The sequence below is a fragment of the Cricetulus griseus genome, chromosome 2 (genome assembly GCF_003668045.3).
Source record: "Cricetulus griseus strain 17A/GY chromosome 2, alternate assembly CriGri-PICRH-1.0, whole genome shotgun sequence".
In the NCBI taxonomy this organism is placed as follows: Eukaryota; Metazoa; Chordata; class Mammalia; order Rodentia; family Cricetidae; genus Cricetulus; species Cricetulus griseus.
Genome location: NC_048595.1, coordinates 22,719,195 through 22,741,230, shown reverse-complemented (window position 1 = coordinate 22,741,230; position 22,036 = coordinate 22,719,195). Strand labels below are relative to the sequence as shown.

The following is a 22,036-nucleotide window of genomic DNA, read 5'->3' as shown; positions in this document are numbered from 1 at the left end:
TTCCTCTGCCAGCTGGCTACCCTTCGACTCAGCACCGTGTTGCCTCACTTTTTTCCTCTGGTGTTTTATATAAATACACTTTGGTTGGGATTTTTCTGGAGATTGGGGCACCAGCCTGGATCCCAGTTCCCATTGTGTATGTGGTTTATTTTTTAAAACTGTATCCAAAGGGTGCTCCGAGGTCAATAAAGCAGAGCCAAGGCCACCCAGTTGCTTTTGCCTTTGGTCTTCCTTTCCTGTGTGTCCTAGGCTGAAATGACAGCCTACAGTCTACTCGATAAATAGCGCTGGTAAGGAGCCCAGGTGGACAGTCTCCCACCACCGGTGAGGGCACAGCAGTCCTGTACAATGTCATGGTTGGATGAGCTAGCTAGCTGAGTGACCATTCCACACCCACTCCTGGATTGTTGTGGTCACCCTTGTGGAGTCCAGGGACCACTGTGGTGGGAAGTGACTGCTAACTTCCCATTCATGCCTCAGTGAGCCCCCAAGGTTACATCTTCCTGGTTTTCTAATCAGCCCAGGGAAAGAGGTCTTAACTATGGAAGAGAGGGCTTTTAAGTGATCTTAAGAAAGCTGTGGCTGGATGCTGGTGGCGCACGCCTTTAATCCCAGCACTCGGGAGGCAGAGGCAGGCGGATCTCTGTGAGTTCAAGGCCAGCCTGGTCTCCAGAGCCAAGTGCCAGGATAGGCTTAAAAGCTACACAGAGAAACCCTGTCTCGAAAAACCAAAAAAAAAAAAAAAAAAAAAAAAAAAAAAAATACAGCTTTAAAAAAAAGAAAAGAAAGCTATGACTTGTTAGTGGCCTTGGCTTTGTGCCTCAGCTTGGCTTCTTTTCAGGGTCTTGAACATATTGTTTTCTGTGAACTAATATGTTAAGTATGTAAGTTGCCCAGGAAGGATTATAGGAATAAGACCTTCTGGAAAGTTTAAAACCAAACACATTTCCATTTATGCCAGGAATTTAAGCAAAGACCTGAAATGGAACCAGTCACTCACATGATGATAGACAGAAAGCAGAATAATGACCCTGGCTTCAGATCTCTGGTTCAGCAGTCACTGCAAAGACTGTTGTCTGCACACAGCCTTCACTTTGAGCACAGGCCCAGGATGAGGGAATGGAGACATGAACAACACTTCTCCCTCCTGCCTCTAATAGAAGCCAGAGTCCACCCACAACTTGTCGCAGACAGCAGACAGGCAGGGGCTGCTCGCTTCGCTCTCCCACCACAACCAGGCTCACCTCCACAGCAGCACCTGTGGCTCTAGCCTGGACCCCTGCAAAGGAATCTAGCTCTGGCAGTGGCAGCCGGGGAAGGTACTAGAACCTTCTGAATGAGTAAAGTGTGTACATGAATGCAATGGCTGCGGGGGTCACTTGCAAAGGGATGAGAAGCAATAAGGAAAAAAACATTTTGGGAGCTGCCCTCTAGCTCCTCTAGCTGCTTGCTGAATGAGAAGCCATCTGAGAGCAGAGGGACATAGTCAGTGGGGCAGGAGGCCATATTCTCACACTGAGTCTTTCCAGGAGCCAGGGCTGCCACGGCCCATCCCACCCTCATTCCTTATGCTTCTTGTGCTTCTTCTTTTTCTTCTTTTTCTTTGTAGCCTTGCTGTCCTTTGATGCATGCCTTGCCTTCTTGCCCATATCACTCTCAGAGTCAGAGCTGTCACAGTCAGATGACTTCTTGTCTCTGTGTTTCTTTTTCTTCTTTTCCTAAAAGGGAAATGTAAAGTTTCAATATACATGCGTCTATCTCCTTTAATATCCAAACCACAGCAGGTGACCAGTAAGTGAGATACAGCTGAGTATGGTGAACAACTACAATCCCAGCACTTCACTTGGAAAGTGGGAGCAGGAAGAGCATGAGTTCAAGGTCAGGCAGGACTGTAAAAAGCTGTGCAGTAGTGGTGTATCAAGTAAATCTCTGAGTTTGAGGCCAACCTGGTCTACAGAATGAGGTTCAGGACAGCCAGGACTACACAGAGAAACCCTGTCTCAACAAAACAAAACAAAAACCCTGCAAAACCAAACCTGGGCAAAGATACACATGCCTATAAGACCAGTGCTACAGGGGCAGATTTGGAGGGTGTACACAGTAAGCTCCAGACCAGCTAGGCTATAGAAGACAGTAAAATCCCAAATGAGAAAGAAGGAGAACTACAACACACAACACTGTAGATTTTATCATATTTAAACCATGTTGAAATTGTGTTGATGTATGTGTACAACATAGACATGCTACCATGTTTACACACACACACACACACACAAAAAAAAAAAAAAAAAAAAAATACCCAGAAGACTCTCCTGGAGCTGGAATTAGTTGCAGGTGAGTGTGAGACACTCTGTGGGCTCTGGGAACTGAACTGCAGCAGCACATGAACTTTTAGCCACAAGGCATCTCTCCGGCCCAATGCTTCTGTTTAAAAAATAAGTACCTACTCTTTTCTGCTTTGTGATGGTTAATGTCCTTCTGTATGCTGTGAATATGTTTCTCTTGTTGTTTAAAAAATAAAGCTGTTTTGGCCAATGGACAGGCAGGATTTAGCCAGGTGGGAAATCCAAACAGGGAGAGAAAAAAGGTAATATTCGGAGTAGAAGGTAGGGTGCCCAGGCATTCTCCAGTGAGATAAGGCCACGTGAGATACACAGGTTAATAGTTGTGGGTTAATAATTAAGAGAGAACTAGCCAGTAAGAAGCCTGAGCTATCAGCCAGCTTATAATTTATATAAGGCTCTGTGTGTTTATTTGGGACTAAATGGTTTCGGGACAGGGCTGGGACTCCAGCTCTTCCCCCCACCACACTCCCACTCCCACCCCCAAGTACATGCTGAGCACGGAAGATGAATCTCACTGAGTTCTTTTTTTTTTTTTCCTTTTGGTTTTTTGAGACTGTGTATCCCTGGCTGTCCTGGAACTCCCTCTGTGAGACCAGGCCGGCCTCGAAATCACAGAGATCCATCTGTCTTTGCCTCCCAAGTGCTGGAATTAAAAGTGTGTATCACCACTCCCTGGCTCTCAGTGAATTCTTAGCTAACCTGGTTTATATAGTGAGTTCTAGGACAGCCAGAGCTATATAAAGAGGTCCCATCTCAAGATGAATAAATAAAAATAATAGTTAAGCTCAGAATGGTTTCCTCCCAGATGATGACTGAGAAACTAATTAAAAAAAAAAAAAAAAAATGGTGCCAAGTACCACAAGAGTAACAGAACTGTGCTGTCTTCTGGGATTTTGTTTTTTACTTTTTTGTTGTTGTTGTTTGTTTGTTTTTTTTTTTGTTTGTTTTTTGTTTTTTTAAAATGGAGTGTGCTGGATGTCTCTACAATTTTGTTCAAAGGACTACAGAACCTGGAAAAGCTGTTGCTGCTATTGATGCATAACATATTGCCATTATTGCTCTTTTTATATAAATATAAATATATATATAAGCAAAAAAATTGTTAAAGAAAATAAAAGTTATATAAAACAAAAAAAAATAGTTACATAAGTTTAAATCAATCTTTCCAACAGTCAAAGCAATAGGAAAAACAAGTATTTGGGGTGGGGGTAGAAGCAGGGTCTCATGTAGCCCAGTTCTATCCTTGAACTCCAGATCCCCCTGCCTCAGCTTCCAGGATGCTGAATTGTAATAGTGTACTTCTATGTCAGCTTTTGCATGCTTTGGAAGAAATATGTATACCAGACTTTTCTTTCTGTCATTTTTGTTTGTTTTGAGATAGGGTTTCTCTGTGTAGCTTTGGAGCCTGTCCTGGCACTCGCTCTATAGACCAGGCTGGTCTCAAACTCAGAGAAATCCGCCTGCCTCTGCCTCCTAAGTGCATCTTTCTGTCATTTTTATATTATTTATATGTGTGTGCACGTATACTCCACGGCCCAGAGGATAATGTTCAAGAGTTAGTTCTCTTCCACCAGAGATCTACTTCAGGTCTCAGGCTTGGCAGCTGCCTTTATCCTCTGGACAATACCACTTGGCCTCTCTACTATCATTTTTTAAAAATATTTATTTATTATGTATACAGTATTCTGTCTGCATGCATGCCTGCATGCCAGACAAGGGCATCAGATCTCATTATAGATGGTTGTGAGCCACCATGTGGGTGCTGGGATTTGAACCCCGGTCCTTTGGAAGAGCAGCAAGTGCTCTTAACCACTGAGCCATCTCTCCAGTCCCAATTATTTATTTGTATTTTATGTGCATTGGTGTTTTCCTGCATGTATGTTTGTGTGTTGGGTCCCCTGGAACAGGAGTTATAGACAACTGTGAGCTGCTATGGGGGTGCTGGGAATTGAACCCAGGTCCTCTGGAAGAGCAGTCAGTGCTCTTAACCTCTGAGCCATCTCTTCAGCCCTCTACTATCATTTTTAATAAAAACAACTTCATAGGCAATCTGACTCTATAGGGCATGGCATGGGAGGCCCAGAACCCTAGAAGGGCAAGGCACAGTCACAGAGTACGGGTAACAGACCTAATGGCCCAGTGGCTGCTAGAATATAAACTGGAGACCCACTGTGATTCAAACTTGACTCTTCCCCTACAGCAGCCCCACTGATGTTCTGGCAATGGAAATGACGGCCTCTCTCACTCCTAAAGGGTAATAACCATCTTAGCTACATGCAGTGTAAAGGAGCTTCAGGAGGGAGCATGGTCAAAGGAGGAGAAAATATTATTTCCTAATGTGGCTTTTCCTCACACACAAAGAAAGGGCAAGTGCTCTGAGAAGGACGGGAATGTGCCAGAAAGTGTTCTAAGGTAAACCAACATTTCATGGCTTTGCAAAGGGAACTTTTTTCTCTTTTCCACAGGGAGAGGTCCTCAAGTTAGACACCCCTAAATACAACCATGTCACCAGAGCTAACAGCGCAAACCCAGAGCTGGGAGATTGGTTCCTAGGCTTCCTAGGGTAGTTCTTCAGCACCGTGTAAGTTGCTTCCTTGAGTTTAAATATCTACATTGCTTCAGCAAAAATTCCCCAAAGAAGGAGACTATAAGAAGAGGGAGGGAGCACCAACAAGGGAGGCTCCTGCTCCTGCAGGCCTTCTAGCCAGCATCCCAAAAGCCTGTTTGCCTGGGCGATCCCCCAGGTGCTACAAGCTGCCTTGTGGCGGAAAGAAGAGCGAGCCAGGTGTCACACAGACCTAGCCCCGAGTTCTACTTACTTTTCTGTAGCTTTGGCAAGTCACCTCACCTCACTGAAGTCTAGCTGCTACAAATGGAAAACAGATAAGAATAGCACCCATGTCACATGGCTGTAATGATTCAATGAAATAGTATCCATGGCATGGAGCAGTTGGAAGCACCTGTCCCAGATTACAGAGGCAGGGTTGAAATCTGTGTGTGCGTGATGGAAAGGGTTTATCCCCTGAGACAGCCTGGCTTCTCCCCATGGACAGGACAGGGGGCCTCGCAGTATGGTGGGCAGAACAGCAATCTTAGGATAAGACAACTAAATTCTAGCTCTGCCCCTTGAGTCACCCTGTCACTGGGACAAAGGACTTGTTCAAACAGTATTTACTCTGAAAGAATGCTATGAGGGTAAGTTCTAAGCCTGACACATTACAGGCACCCAGCAATACCTAACAGCTCTCCTTACACCCACTGCTGGGGACTGAGCCCACAACTTTGTGCATACCGGCCAAATGCTCTACCATGGACTTCTGTCACCACCAACTACAAATATTGTTTCTTATTTCAGTAACTCCCAGGGTCTTCTCACTGTCTCAGCCAACAAGTTAAACTTTTCTTCAATAAATATTGTGCGAGTAGAGAAAATGCTTTTTAGACCTACATTCTCAAGCTCTAACAACCATGGCTAGGATCAGCTGTGGTGGCAAGTCCATGGTTTGGTTTAAGTTTGGCACCTTCCTGGATGCTGTGGGCTTGAGAGTCCTGGGAAAATGAATGAGCCCATAGCCTGGCTCAGCCTGGGAGGGGAAGGAGAAGCACAGCATTGCATTCAGATCCCTTATCACAATCTGCCAGCATTTTTAGTTTAGCTTTTGTACTTTCAGACAGTTTCACTATTTGCCCTGGCTGGCCTGGGACTCATGATGTAGATCAGGCTAGCCTCTTAGTTCTGCTTCCCCAGTGCTGTAATTACTGACAATAGCAAATTCTTGAATTTCACTTACTTCATGAATGAGCCAAGATGGGCACTCCTTACCCAACACCCCATGTCTCATCTCCACGACTTTACCTCTAGGCAATCTCAGAGACATGAAGAGTATCGACACACAGATGACTCCCGTATTTCTATTTACTTTAGCTTCTCCCCTGAACCCTCAAGTATCGAATGCCTACTTCATAGTTCACTCAGGTGTGCAATAGGCACCTCAATTCCTATGCCTAGCCCCTCTCTCAAACTTATCCAGCTCTCCTTCCCATCTTCATAGACAGCAATTCAAACTAACACTCCCGCCCTCTCTCTCTCTCTCTCTCACACACACACACACACACACACACACACACACACACACACACACACACACACACACACACACACACACACACGTCCCCAAGACAGGGTTTCTCTGTGTATCCTTGGCTGTCCTGAAACTCAGGCTGACCTCGAACTCTCAGAGATCTGCCTGCCTCTGCCTCTGCCTCTGCCTCTGCCTCCTGAGTTCTGGGATGAAAGGCCTGGCTTAAACTAAAACCTTAACTGCTTCTCTAGTGTTTCACCACTTCAGTTACAGGCCAAAACTCTTGACGTCACCTTTACCAGTCCGTTTCCTACCTTACACCCAATCTCTCAACAGCCTGCCGACCCCCACTTCCGAGCACACCCACACATCGGCTCCTTTCTCATCCTCTGCAGCTGCCGTTCCAGCACAAGCCCCAGAGGATTCCATCTGGATTACCAGTGTCTGTCAACCTGCCTGCTTTTAGCCTCACTTTCTGACCAGTTTCCATATAGCAGTCAGAATAATCTTCTTAACAAGGAAGGCAGAGGCAGGTGGATCTCTGTGAGTTCAAAGCCAGGCTGGTGGTTTACAGTGTGAGTTCTAGGTCAGTGAGAGCTACATAGTGAGACCTTGTCTCAAAAAAGTCAGAACAGGCCATCCCTCTGCTGAAAAGCTCTACCTATGTAGAAGCTGAAGTCCTTACACCAGCAACAAGGCCCTCTGTGGTCTCTAGACCCCTCTCCTTCCACTAACTCTCTTTTATCCTACCCACACTGACCTCCTCACTGCTCTTTAAATGTGCCAAGCTCATCCCAGCACCCAGCTACTGTATCACTGAAGTCTTCTGTCTCCACTTATCCAAGTCATTTGCTTCCACACTTCACATAAATGTATTTATCCAAATAATACTTTAATTTTTTTTTTTTTTTTGAGAGACAGGGCCTTGCTATATGCAAACCAGGCAGGCCTTGAACTTGGAATCCCCCTGCCACAGCTTCTCATGTGCTGGAATAACAAGGGCACGTGTGACTTCTGTTACAGTTCATAAGAGTGGCTTACCCAAATAGCACCCTATCTAAAATGCCAAAAAAAGGGCTGGGGTGTAGCAGCTCATTGTCTGTCACCTCCATTCCATCACAATGCATGTTCTTCACTTTGTACGTCAGTGACTAGAATAGAGGTACATGGAACAGAAGTCCCACGAGTGCACAAAGCTGAAGTACAGTGTGTGTGAGGGAATAATGGAAGACCATTTTATACTGCAGAAATGGAAACAAAGTATCTGCGTGCAGGGGCTCCACTTGTAATCTTAGTATCCGGCAGACAGAGACAGGAAGACCTTGCAAGCATTTAAGATCACCCTCCACTACACAGTGGAGGCCAGACCATGTCTCAAAAAGGAGACAGAGGGGAGGGAGGGAGCGATGGTTCAGCAGGTAAAGCACTTGCTGTACAAACCTGGTGACCTGAGTTCAACCCCCAGAACCCCCAGAAAAGTAGGAGAGAATTGGCTCCAAGAAGCTGTCCTTTGACCTCTAAACACGCATGTACTGTGTGGGGCATGCAGGCCAGCACTTGCACATCATAATACACTAAAATAATACATTTAAAAAAACCATTTGAGGGCTGGAGAGATGGCTCAGAGGTTAAGAGCACTGGCTGCTCTTCCAGAGGTCATGAGTTCAATTCCCAGCAACCACATGGTGGTTCACAACCATCTGTAATGAGATCTGGTGCCCTCTTCTGGCCTTCAGGCATATATGCAGGCAGAACACTGTATACAACATAAATAAAATAATAAATAAATAAATAAATCTTTAAAACACACACAAAAACAAGCAAACAAAAACTGGTTAAAGGTGACATTAATATCTTGTTATAGTTCATGGCTAACCTGTGGTACAAGCAGTTAGACACCGAGGAGGGGGAGGGGGAAGGGGAGGAGGAATAGGGGCTAGCAGAAAGCTTTGGCAGGACCTAGGAACTAAGTGAATGTGAGACAGAGACTAAAATAAAGGCATATGGCTTCTCTCTTAAGAGGGCATTATTGCTGTTATAAACAGAAGGGTGTGTGTTGTCAGAGAGAGTTCATAAAAGATTATGGGGGGGAGAAGTCATGGAGAGATGGTTCATAGGTTAAGAGTTAAGGCAACTCGCTGGGCATTGGTAGCACATGTCTTTAATCCCAGCACTCGGGAGGCAGAGACAGACAGATCTCTGTGAGTTCGAGGCCAGCCTGGTCTACTGAGCAAGTTCCAGGACAGCCTCCAAAACAATACAGAGAAACCCTGTCTCGAAAAAAAACAAAACAAAACAAAACAGAAAGAGTTAAGGCAACTCTAATAGAGGTCCCAGGTTCAATTCCCAATATCTACATAGCAGCTCACAACCATCTGTAATTACAGTTCAAGGCCATCTGACTCTCTCTATGACCTTTATTGGCACTAGACACAAACACGGTGCACAGACATACATGCAGGCAAAACATGCATGGACAATAAATAATAAAAACAAACAACAACCCCCAGCCCAGCGAGATCAGAGATTATGGTAGTGCGTTTAAGAGTGTTGGAGCTACCTGTTGTGAAGAAGCACTCCGGAGGTGGAGGCAGGAGGATTAGTTCAAGGTCAACCTGAACTACATAAGGAGTTTGAGCTCAGTCTGAGCTATGAGACTATGTCTCTAAAGAAAGTCAGTATCAATTAGGAACTGATTTGTCATCACTTTCTATTTTGAGGAGCTGGGCATCACCCATAGGGAGCACTGCCAAAGATCACAACAATCCCACTCTGCAAATGAAAGAACTGCACTTAGTTTAAACTTACATAGCCAGGCACAAGTTCCCAAGGATCTCAAACTAGGTTTAAAATACTCAGGCCCAAGTCTAAGAACCTGAGAGGCCCCAGGTCAGGGATATGGAGAGAATATACAAATCAGTAACTTTCATGCTACTTGGCTAATTTTTCTAATGGTATAACGGGCCCTTTTCCTTACCTACAAAAATGAAAATAATCTTTCACTGTGATGATGCCACTGAGGGAAAAGATTACACCAGAACCTTTCACCCTTAAAGCTTTCAATGCCTGACACAAAATTACCACTCAACAAATTTTTTAAAGGCTGGGTATGGTGGTTCACACCTGCAACCCCAGCATTCAGGAGGTGGAGGCAAGAGGATTGCTGAAAATTCAAAGCCAACTGGGGCTACAGTATGAAACTCAATCTTAAAAGATACAAAAACAGCTGGGTGTGGTAGAGCACATCTGTAATCCCAGCACTCAGGAGACAGAGGCAGGCAGATCTGTGAGTTTGAGGACAGCCTGGTCTACAGCGTTCCAGGATAGGAGGGGCTACATAGTAAAGAGATCCTGTTCTCTGGAACTCCTCAACCACCACCACTACCACCACAACAGAAAAACAACAAAACAAAACTCCACAGAAATATCCTACAAGTTAGGAAAACACCTACTTGCTGACCAAACTACAGCACAGAGTTTTGACTTCTTTGCATAGCATGTTACAAATCTACTTTCTTTCTGTACCACAAAAATCTGCTGTGTGAATCACTGTGTGTGCTCTAAACAGTAAAGAAGAAATTCCAGAAGAGAGGGGCTCTTCTCCACTGATGGGAACAGATAAGTACTTCCTAGAAGAATTTGATAAAATCTATCAAGAGTCTTAAAGTCTTTCTTTTATTTATTTTATTTAGTGTGAGTTGTTTTGCCTACATATGTTATATGCACCACATGCATGCTTGGTGTCCATGAAGGTTAAGAAAAAGTATCAGTTCCTATGGAACTAGAGTTATAGATGATTGTGAACCACCATGCAGGCTCTGGGAATCAAACCTAGGTCCTCTGCAAGAGTAACAAGTGTTCTTAGCCACTGAGCCATCTATCTCTCCAGCCTCCAAAGTCTTCACGTGCATGTGTGTGCGTGCGTGCGTGTTCCAGACAGGGTTTCTTTGTACAATAGTCCTGGCTGTCCCGGAACTTTGTAGACCAGGCTGGTCTTGAACTTAGAGATCCACCTGCCTCTGCCTCCTGAGTGCTGGGATTAAAAGCATGTGCCACCACTGCCAAGGAGCCCTAAAGTCTTAGTATGTTTTTTTGTTTGTTGGCTTCTTTCTTTTGTGACAGAGTCTTTCTCTATGTAGCCTTGCTGTCCTGGAACTCTCTATGTAACCAAGCCAGCCTCCAACTCACTGAGATCCACCAGGCTTCTTCCTCCTCCCCCAAGACAGAGTCACAGTCTGCAGCCCCCAAATGCCTGGAACTCACTATGTATTCTACCATGGCCCTGAACTTGTGGTAATCCACTTTCCTCTGCCTCCTGAGCACTAAGATTACAGGTGTGAGCTATCACACCTGGTTCCCTTAACTCAGCAATCTTCTTTTAGGATTTATTTTTGTTTTTTTACAATTCTGTTTAAATGTATGCATAGGCCACAGAGACCAGAGGTGTTAGACTTCACTGCAGCCAGAGTTACAGGTCATTGAAATTGACACCTGACATGGTGCTGGAAACTGAACTTAGGTCCTTTGGAAGACCAAGACAAACTCCTATGCCATGAGTCATCTCTTCAGACCCCCCACTTTGGAAAAGATAATTTGTTTTTATCTTATGTGCATAGGTTTTTTGCCTGCATGTATGCATGTACACCACATGCATGTAGTGCCCTTGGATGTCTAAAGAGGGTGTTAGATTCCCCTGTAACTGGAATTACAGGTGGTTGTGAGCCATCACTGGGTACTGGCAACTGAACCCAGGTTCTCTGTAGGAGCAGCCAGTACTCTTACCTACTGAGCCCTCTCTCCAGCCTCAACTCAGTAAGCTTAACCTAGGAATATATCCAAAGAAAAGTAAATCGGTATAGCCAGGGTTGAAGTAGGAAGTATTAAGTGTCCAATAATATTAAAATAAATTAATAATTACAGCTAAGCATATTGGCACACTTGGAACGAGGATCAAGCATTTAAGGTCATCCTGGATTATACAGCAAGTTTGAGATCAGTCTGAGCTACAAGAGAACCTGTCTCAAAAGTAACTCCACTCACTCACTCACTCACTCACTCACTCACTCTTCATAGTCACTGAGTGAAACATTACATTATGTGGCTTTTTTGTTTTGTTTTGTTTGTTTTGTTTTTTTGAGACAGGGTTTCTCTGTGTAGCCCTGTCTGTTTGAAACTCACTTGGACCTTGAACTTAGAGAGCTGCCCAATAAATATGTAGCTTTTTAACATCAAGTGTTTTAAGAACACTTAAGGATAATTAAAAATAAGAAAAATAAAAAGAACATGGAGAATAAACTACGCCTACAGTGATCATAATCTTATATGTATATACATCTAGTTATATTGCTAGCTAGGAAAAGAATTAGAGTATGTCAAAATTGCCAACGCAAGTCTCTCTGGGAAGATTATGAGAGCTTGCTTTTTTCACTTTTCACTATTTCTAAAATGCTTACACAAAGCATTTGTATTTTAGTATCTGCAAAAATGTGACAAATAAAAGCAAGCCAGCTCTTACCTTCTTTCTTTTCCTGGAAGAATTCTTTGTGGGGTCAGGCTTCTCAATTCCTTCTTCCTTTGCCTCTTCTTTTTCTTCCTCCTCCTCCTCGGGGATCAGAGAATACTTGGTTCCACCTGGCTGCATGAAACAGTCTTTTGCAAAGTGGCCTGTGGAAAAGAAACAACAGCTAGAGAGGGAAGGTGCTGCCCTCCTCCTCGGGTGGAGGCTTTTCCCCAGAGGCTTCTGACAGGGCCCACGGCTTCAAAGATATTACTGAGTTCATCTAGAGTGGTGTTTCTGCTACCTCAAGGTGGCAATGCTCACTCGGCCTGAGCCAGGTGAACAGCTGGTGTTAGAGCTGTGGGAGACACTGGTGCTGCTTTGGAAACAGCAGAAGATACGAGTAAGCTGGCTTGTGCTGCCCTCCCTTAGCAATGGGGCTCATTAATTTTTAAAGGTCTATTTTGGAACTTACTTCTGACAATGAAAGGCTGCTCCAGAGAGCAGGATGCTTAACAGAGGGAACTGAATTGTAGGCCAAGCCCTAAAGGTAGACGGCTGGCAGGAAGTGAGCACTCAATCCAAGCCAATACACAGACAGGCACAAATACCCAGGGTACCTGAGAGTTCAGACTGTCAGGTCTGGCAAGGACCTTAGAGATCGTGAAATCCAACACCCCACATTTGCATCAGATACGAAGGCCTAGAGTTAAGTAGCTCAAAGTCACACAACAGCAAAGCAAACACTTAGCTCAGGTTGGATGTCTTCCCACCTTGTGCTACTTTTGATGAACCAAAGACAACTATTGTCAATCTGACCTTTGATGGCTGGTCAAATTCTTCTTGTCATTCTTCTCTGCTCTATGGAGCATCGGGTAGATACTGGTAAAGGGGCTCCACACTGAGCCTGTGGTGGTCCCTTTTATTGTTTTTGAAGATGAGTTGGGTTTTTGTTTTGTTTTTTAACTATATGTATACATGCAAATCTGTATGTGGGTATGTACACCAGTGCAGCTAGCTGCTCAAGGAGACCAGAAGAGGGCATCTGATCCCCTGAAGCTAGAGCTACGGAAGTTTCTAGGACACTTCATCTCAACAGTAGGAAAGAACTTCATGGAGTAACCACAGAGCTGTGTGTAAACATGTTTGTAGACGTTAGAAGGGGCCCGGAAAGGGGACAGAGCACAATTTTCCAATTATCTGGAAATAATCCAAATACCAAATATCCAAATACTGCCACAATCTCCTCAGGGGCTATTGTTTCTCTCACTGTTACACTCTCCTTCTCCCTCTACATTACTAAAAAAAAATAGGGGCTTAAAACCCCACCAATTCAGGGCTGGAGAGATGGCACAGCAGTTAAGAGCATTGGCTGTAGTTCCAGAGGACCTAGGGTCCAATTCTCAGCACCAATATGGCAGCTCACAACTGTCTGTAATTTCAGTTAAAGCATCTGACACCCTCACACAGACATACGTACAGGCAAAACACTAATACACATAAAATAAAATAAAATAAAATAAAGTAAAACAACACAACACAAATTCAACCAGGACACAAAGTCTGCTACCAGTCATTGCAGAAAAAAATGAACAAAGCGTGATGGATGGAAAGCTAGGGAGGAGAGGTGACAAATTGAGGTCACTCTGAAAATAAGATAGCAATCTCCCTCATTATAGATCTAATAAGGGAAGTCAGGCTGAAAAGCTTTTAATATTTAAGTAAGACTAGAAGAAACCAGAGGAAATAAAGCCAAAAGGAAGTGACAGTCCTCTATCTTTATTACAAAAAAGGACACTGTATTCAGAATTCTGAACTTAAAGAGATAAAGATGAAGAAGAAAGGATCTAATTTGGATCCTTAGGGAATGTATTTTCAAGTCACTTAATTTCTACAGAAGAGTGCTTGTGCTTGGGGACAGTGTGGCAGAAGACGGATGGTATGAATGAATGCAGGTAGCAGTCACTGAAAAACGCACCGAGCTAAACTGACATGGCCTCCTTCAGCCAGTAGACAGTGCACAGGGGAGGAGACAGAAATGGCAGACTTCTCATACCTTTGCAGCCACACTTCTTGCAGGTAGTGTTCAGGACAGCCTCAAGGGTGATCTTCTGCCCAGTGTAATCCTGGAAGGAGCGCCTCCGCCTCTCTTCTTGCCTGTAATGAAAGAGATCCTGACCACTGGAGCTTCTCAGAGAAGTGGTCAGATATATTACAACATAATGCTGCTTGTTGGTTTTCTGTTTTGCTTTTGGCAAGGAAGAGAGGGAGAAAAGAAAAGCATTGGGCAGAAAGAGACAGTGAAATAGCTCCTTCTTTTTTTTGTTTTTTTCCATGTTTACAATAAGCTTTATTTTTGGAGACAGGGTTTCTCTGTATAGCCTGGCTCTCCTGGAACTCACTCTGTAGACCAGGCTGACCTCATGGAGATCCACCTGCCTCTGACTGGGATTAAAGGTGTTCGCCACCACTGCCTGGCCCAGAATGGGGCTTTGAATGAACAATTATGAATGATATTAGGTCTCCTCTCAATAATATACAGAAAAAATATTTGAAAGTTTAATTGGCAGGTGGTGGTGCAGCTTTACAGGCTTTCTAAAAATCAAGTCCAAGTTCCTTATAAGACCTTGGTGTTGGGGCTTTCAGTTTGTCTCAAACATACTTCTCCAGTTTCCTCTTTATTTTACTTAGGCCCTGGCCAACAAGTCAGTTCTCCTTTTCCCAGTGGTTCAGTGCCTTTCCGTAGGCAGATGCCACTTTGAAATGCCCTGCCCTCCCTTACTCTACCTCAACAATGCATTACCCAAACACCGCAAGGTTCTTTTCTTCAAGTCTTCTTCTCTAAGTCCCTAGGCCATAAGAGATTTTTCTATTCCTGTTACACTCTTTTCTTTTCTTTCTTTTTTTTTTTTTTTTTTTTTTTGGTTTTTTAGACCGGGTTTCTCTGTGTCTTTGGAGGCTGTCCTGGAACTAGGTCTTGTAGACCAGGCTGGTCTCAAACTCACAGAGATCTGCCTGCCTCCGCCTCCCGAGTGCTGGGATTAAAGGCGTGCGCCACCACCGCCCAGCTCCTGTTACACTCTTAATGAGCATAATAAGCTCCTGTATAAAAGACTCACATGGAAGCCACTTAGAGCAAGTATGAGCCCACTTAGTTTTCAGTCTGCACTTTCCCATGTAACCAGTACCAGGATGGATAACAACACAACCAACCTCTCTTAAAACAGACATGTCAGCCAGGCAGTGGTGGCGCACGCCTTTAATCCCAGCACTCGGGAGGCAGAGGCAGGTAGGATGTTGGTGAGTTTGAGGCCAGAATGGTCTACAGAGTGAGTTCCAGGACAGCCAGGGCTACACAGAGAAACCCTGTATCCAAAAACAACAAAAACCAATCATCTCATGCTTACTGCTAGTCATCAAGCTTACTCCCAGAGTAACTGCTATTTTTTTCTTCTAACAACACAAAACCACTTTTCTCTTTACAGTAGCTGGCAGTGATGGTACACATCTATAATCCTAGGACTGGGGAGCCTGAGGAGTTTCAAGAGTTCAAGACTAGCCTGAGCAATTTAGCAAAGCTATGTCTCAAAATAAAAGTAGTAGAGTACCTGAGATGTTAACACACTTTTAAGAACAAATGTCTAGCATACAAAAAGCCCTGGTTTCAAAGATATACCCCAACACACGATATTTCCTGTATAGTTCTATTGTCCGTGAAACATATCCACATTGTTGTCTATAGTTATGAATCATTTATTCTCATTGGTGTATGGTATTATTGTGCTGTTGACAAAGACAGTCTTGACTTTACAGAGATCCACCTGCCTCTGCTGGAACTGAAGGCATGTGGCTGCGTGATTAATGAATTAAGATATTAAACTCATGGGGTTGAAGCACTTTTGTGGGTTAAGAGCACTTGTTGCTCTTCCGAAGGGTTGGGGTTTAATTCCCAGCACCAAAATAGTGGCTTATAATCATCTGTACTCTAATTCCAGGGGAACCAACACCCTCTCCTGAACTCTGAGGGCACCAGACACAAGTGGTATGCAAACATACATGCAAGTAAAATACCTATACAGATTTTTAAAAAAAGATATTAAATTCCACTTACTTATTTCTACTGTTTGGGATACTGAAGGCTGAACCTAGGGCTTCATCCACACTAGGCAAGCACTGGATTGTAAGCTTCATCCCCAGCCTCTGTTTACTTTTTGTTTTGAAATAGGAGTCTTGCTAAGCTGCCTGGACTAGCTAGGGCTACGAGTCTGCACCATCAGACCCAGTGCTTAAATTTTACTTAATTTTCATGAATTTACATTTGAATAACCCCATGTTATTTGTGGCTACCTAGGTGGACAGTACAGATAAGCATATAATTTAAGTTCTGAAAATGTTTGCACAAATGTCTGGCCTTTGCCCTAGAAGAATCTAAATGCATAAAGAGTCAACTATCTGGTGTGGGTTATAGAAATGGGCCCCTTCAAAACATAATAAAGTCTGAATAACAAAAACCAAGACAGGCACTGGGAACATAGAGCAAGTTTTCAGGTGTCCTGATTTGAAGAGCAGAGTTCTAAGAGGCCCTGAGCCACAGCTTAAACACGTCCTCGTTAAAATCAATCTCAACACTCTAGGGTTCTAACACACCACATGGCCAGCCAGACCTCCCACACAAGGGTCTCACCTTCAGATCCCTCTCTGCCCTCACTGCTATGTGTAGGTCAGGCTTCATCACAGGTCACATAGAGCGGTGGTTCTCAACCTGTGGGTCACAGCCCCTGTGAAAGGTTGTCTGTCTTTTTTTCATCCAATTCACTCAATTCAATTATTAAGTGGTATGTGCCAGTGTTAGTACTGACAGGAGCAATGAGCCAAGGGCATATGCCTAGGATGTTCTAGGCCTGAGGTTCAATGTCCAGAACTATCATAAAATGCTGGTCACAGTAAGGAAAAGATATCAATGAGGGCCTGAAGAGACAGATTTGACTGGTCACCTCTCCCACTCACAGGACACCCTGATATGCTGTTGCTCTCCTGCCTGTGCCTTTCCTAAGTCATTTCACTTCCCAAAGCACCATTCCTTCTGCTTCTTGAAAATGCCATATCCATTTCTTTTTTGTTTGTTTTTTTGAGAAAGGGTTTCTCTGTGTATCTTTGGCTGTCCTGGAACATGCTCTGGAGACCAGGCTGACCTCAACCTCACAGAGATCCGCCTGCCTCTGCCTCTTGAGTGCTGGGATTAAAGATGTGAGCCATCATGCCCGGCCCATATCCATTCCTAAGACCTAGGTCAAATGTCACCTTCTCGCTGAACATCAAGACCTGAAATAAACTCCTCCTCCTCAAGCTACCAAATGAATGCTCTGATGAAAATAACACTAGCTATGAGATGTAGTGCCAGCCTTTAATCCCAGCACTTGGGAGGCTGAGGCAGGTGGAATTCTGAGTTCCAGGCCAGCCTGGGCTACATAGAGAAACTCTGTTTCGAAAGAACAACAACAAAAATTAAAAACCTCCACTAGACATTGGGCACTACAGGAGGCAAGGAGGGTAAGGCAGGCACCTGTGCTCATGGGCCACACACATTCTTCCAACAGAAAAAGTGTGTCAGTCTCAGTACTGGGAAAAGCAAAGAGGCACTTAAAAATGACTACAAGTAGCTATCTATATTGTTTATGACTAACTTGCCGTTAGAATGGCTACCTGCTAATAAGAGTTTTCTTAAATGATTCTGTGATTTTTTTATTTCATTACATCTACTATGTGCGCACAGTGCATGTGAAGAGGAAGAGAGCAGTTGCAGGAGGCAGTTCTTTCCTCTAGGTGGGTCTCAGTCATCCTTTACCCACTGGGCCATCTCCATGGTTCTCTTGCTGCTATTTCTGAGATATGTCTCATTTCTGTTTTATAGAAAAAAAAAAGTTGAGTTTATTGACATTAAGAATCTGCATGCGGGCTGGAGAGATGGCTCAGAGGTTAAGAGCACTCACTGCTCTTCCAGAGGACCTGAGTTCAATTCCCAGCACCCACATGGAAGCTCACAGCTGTCTGTAACTCCAGGTCCAGCAGATCTGGCATCCTCACACAGACATATATGCAGGCAAAACATCAATGCACATAAAATAAAAATAAATTATTAAAAAAAAAAAGAGAAGAATCTGCATGCAACAGGCCAGGCATTGGTGGCACACGCCTTTTATCCTAGCACTCGGGAGGCAGAGGCAGGCGGATCTCTGTGAGTTCAAGGCCTGCCTGGTCTACAGAGTGAGATCCAGGATAGTCAGAGATGTTACACAGAGAAACCCTGTCTTGAAAACCCAAAAAGAAAACACACACACACACACACACACACACACACACACACACACACACACACACACACACAAAATCTGCAACAGATCTGCCTGATGCCACTTGACTCTGGTGGATGGAAGCCACCCACAGGTCAGCCTGGGTCCTTGTGGCACTGGGCAGGAGGGCAGCATTATGATAAATGTGTGGTGGAGAAAAGGGAAAGAGAAGCAGACTGGTTCATGTGCTGTGAAAGAGGTATAATGGACGAAGGGAAGGCGGGAAGAACACGATGTTATGGGGTGGCCCGCTTAGTGGGGTGACCCCAGCAGACCAGGTCTGACCAGCTCCACTGCCATCCAGGCCTACATCCAGGGCTTTGGGTTGGCTCACCTCAACATCTACCCCATGTATGACCTACTGGAGCATGTGAAGTCTAGTCCTTTGGAACAATACCCACAGGATCTCCATGACTTGGGGTGGCTGAGGGATATCCAACAGGGATATTTCAGTTAGGGTACAGTAATGAAATCAGAAACCAGAAACCACAGAGGCCTGAACCAGACAAATGACTCATTGTGTATGTAAAGCTGAGTGGACAAAAGGGTGCACTGCTTGACATACCATGGCTCCCAGTGCCACTAAGAGGAATGAAGAGGCGTTGGAGAAGTGGGAAAGATGGAAGAGCAAAGTGGGGTTTTTTGTTTACTTTGGTTTTAATTTTCTAAATTTCTTTTGGGAGAGGGGATGCTGCAAGGATGAAAAGCAATATGGAGGAACTGGGAAATGAAGAATTGGGGTACATGATGTGAAATTCCCAAAGAATCAATAAAGAAATTATGTTTTAAAAAAAAAATCTGCCCAGCCGGGCGTTGGTGGCGCACGCCTTTAATCCCAGCACTCGGGAGGCAGAGGCAGGCGGATCTCTGTGAGTTTGAGACCAGCCTGGTCTACAAGAGCTAGTTTCAGGACAGCCTCCAAAGCCACAGAGAAACCCTGTCTCAAAAAACAAACAAACAAACAAACAAAAATCTGCCCAAGACCATGTCTGGAGAAGAACTCAGGGTCTGCATTTGAAGTCCTTCCATGCTGCTTTCTTGGATGTACCCACAGTTTATCACAAGTTCAGAAATAGCATCAACACAGACACATCCTTCAAACAAAAAGCCTTTCCCTTCCTATCCTTTTTTCTTTTCTTTTACTTGTTTTATAGTTTAACACAGTAAGGGTGGCTTTGAAATATTCACTTTTTTTTTTTTTTTTTTTTTTTTTTTTTTTTTTTAATGTGCATTGGTGTGAGGGTGTTGGATCCCTTGGAACTGGTGTTACAGACAGTTGTGAGCTGCCACTTGGTTGCTGGGAAATGAACCCATGGAAGAGCAGCCAGTGCTCTTAACTGCTGAGTCATCTCTCTCCAGCCCCAAGAAATTCACAGATTTTTAACTAGTCTGCAAAGCACAGGATTCTTTGGGGAAAAGGTAGTTTTATTACACTGCAATTGGTAAATGCCAGACTAGCATTTCTAAGCTGAGTTATAGGAGATCACCACTATAACTGACAAGTGTTTTTGCAAATAAGCAGACCTACAAATACATCAATATTTAGAGATAAACTACAGAAATATGAAAGGCTTAGTAACATGGAGTGGCTAGAGACACTGTAGTGAGTAAGGTATGTGCTTTTACATTGGGTCCTATATACCAAAGGATCTGGCCCATAAAGTTTGCTACATAACCACAAGTTACTCAACTCCAGCTACAAACTAGAAATAAGAAGGGAAATATAAGACCATGCTTAACTCACAGGGACTGATGTACACTACCTGCCTTGTGTCTGCTACCCAGTATCATCTCAATAAATACTACCTCTCTTCTTGTCAGATAAAAATGCCTTTGTAGCCAAAACAAATTTTCTCAGAGTTATAAAGAGCTTCAAATTTTTTTTCTGCAAAAAAAGATCTCATTCAAATTATATTCATTACTCTTTGTAGGTATGTTCCCAAGCCAGGATCTCAATATGTAGCCCTGAATGATCTCAAGCTTACTATGTAGCTCAGGCTAGCCATCAACGTCATATCCTCTTGTCTTAGTCTCCCAAAGACTGGGATTATAAAAATGTGCCACCTCATCTGGTTTATTTACTAATCAGTGATGTCACTGCCAGAGAGAACGAATATGATGTTTAACATCAAAATCAATGAATAGCACGGTTAACCTGAAGATAAATGTGTGATTTAGTTAACTTACTTGAAACACTGGAAATAGTTATTAAGCCCCATCAAGGGATCGTGAGTGTGAGTGTGTGTGTGTGTGTGTGTGTGTGTGTGTGTGTGTGTGTGTGTGTGTGTGTGTGTGTGTGGGGTCTCTCCTCCACCTTTACATGGGTTTGAGGGACTGAACTCAGATCGGCAGGTTTACACAGCAAGTACTTTTACCCAGTGAGCCATTACAACCACCCCCCACCACCAAACAAGGGGTCTCAAAGATTAAGCAACTTTGAGACAGAAATTCAATAAAGAGGCAGGAAAGGTGGTACAACCTTCAATCCCAGCATGAGGGGCATAGGCAGGAGGATCCCTGTGAGTTAGCAGTCTACCCTGGTATACATAGTGAGTTCCAGGAAAGTCAGGGCTTATGTTCAGAGACCCTGTCTCAACAACACCAAGAAATCAATTAAGGGAACAGGGTAATGGCAGTTTCCCTGGGATTGAAGCATTACCTCCTGGGTAGGGCAGGAGGCTCATGAGACTTGGAGATAATGTTCTACTGTTCCGATGTCTGGGAAAGCTGAAATGTGCCAGATCCAGCTTTACAGAGACAACAAACAAGCTGCTGAAGTGGAGGCGCTGCCCAGCAGGCAGTGTCCTGTAAGTGATGCAGAGAGCTCCGGGGTTGCATTTCAGTTGAGTTGTCACCGGTGTTGGGGTGTGCTTTTAAGCAATGTGACTGCTTTTAAGCTATCCCTATCCCTATAGGGGAGCCCTTACCAACCTCCTGTTTGTGACCCCAGAAAAACTCACTGGTTCAGTCAGACTCAGTGCAGTCATTACTTTGGTCTGCTATGGACTCCCTTCCTAGGTGGCATTACACTGGTGTGTGCCATCTCCTCAGAAAAGTCTCTCACGCAGAAGGCTTACCAGGTAAAAGTACTTTAGCCATGCAAGGTGACACACACCTTTTAACCCAGCACTTGGCAGGCAGAGGTAGGTAGATCTAAGTTCAAGATCAGCCTGGTCTACATAACAAGTAGCAGGCTAGCCAGGGGTACATAAAGACCCTGTCTCAAAAAACAAACACCTCCCTCTCAAACAAAACAAAACAAAAGCACTTGCCATAAAAGTCTGAGGCTCTGAGTTCTACTCCCAAGGCCTGAATGATAGAGGGAGAGAGCTGCTCTCGCTCCCACAAGTTGTCTTCTGACCTCCCCACACGGCCATCAAATAAATCAATGTAATTTTTTCTTTTACAAAAAGAAATTCAATAAGGGTTTGGGTCACGACAGCAAGTTTCCTGCATCTCCAGACATCACTTAGATCAAGAGAAAACCTTTCATGCTGAAGTGAAAACTCAGAAGAGCCAGTGGAAGGTGCTGTGTTCAAAGACAGGAGTGTAACACTTGGCATCTCTGCCCTTCATCAGAGCCAGTGCAGACATCGCCCAGGAGAGGCAGGCGCCCCCACTTCACGAGTGCTTGCTGCTACCGACTGCATGGAGAAGCAGAGAGAGAAGGGAAAGAAAAACTACTGACAAGACACTCCAGCACCAGATTTGTGTGCGAGCATTTCATCCTCCAGCTCCACCAAGCAGGCTGTGTGCGGCATG

At 44.2% G+C, this 22,036-nt stretch overlaps 1 protein-coding gene across 6 annotated transcripts in view; it reads right to left on the bottom strand.

Annotated features, from left to right (window-relative positions):
* Positions 1-922: 922 nt before the first annotated feature.
* The window catches only part of Zcchc17 (zinc finger CCHC-type containing 17), a 47,449-nt gene continuing 26,335 nt past the window's right edge, over positions 923-22,036 (bottom strand). For all 6 annotated transcript variants that reach the window (XM_027399429.2, XM_027399432.2, XM_027399434.2 and 3 more), the window contains 3 exons: positions 13,981-14,081; positions 11,943-12,091; positions 923-1,718 (listed from right to left, as the gene is read on the bottom strand). In XM_027399429.2, coding sequence (XP_027255230.1) covers positions 1,560-1,718; positions 11,943-12,091; positions 13,981-14,081 — 409 coding nt within the window. In that variant the 3' untranslated portion in view covers positions 923-1,559. The remainder of the gene's footprint in view (positions 1,719-11,942; positions 12,092-13,980; positions 14,082-22,036) is intronic.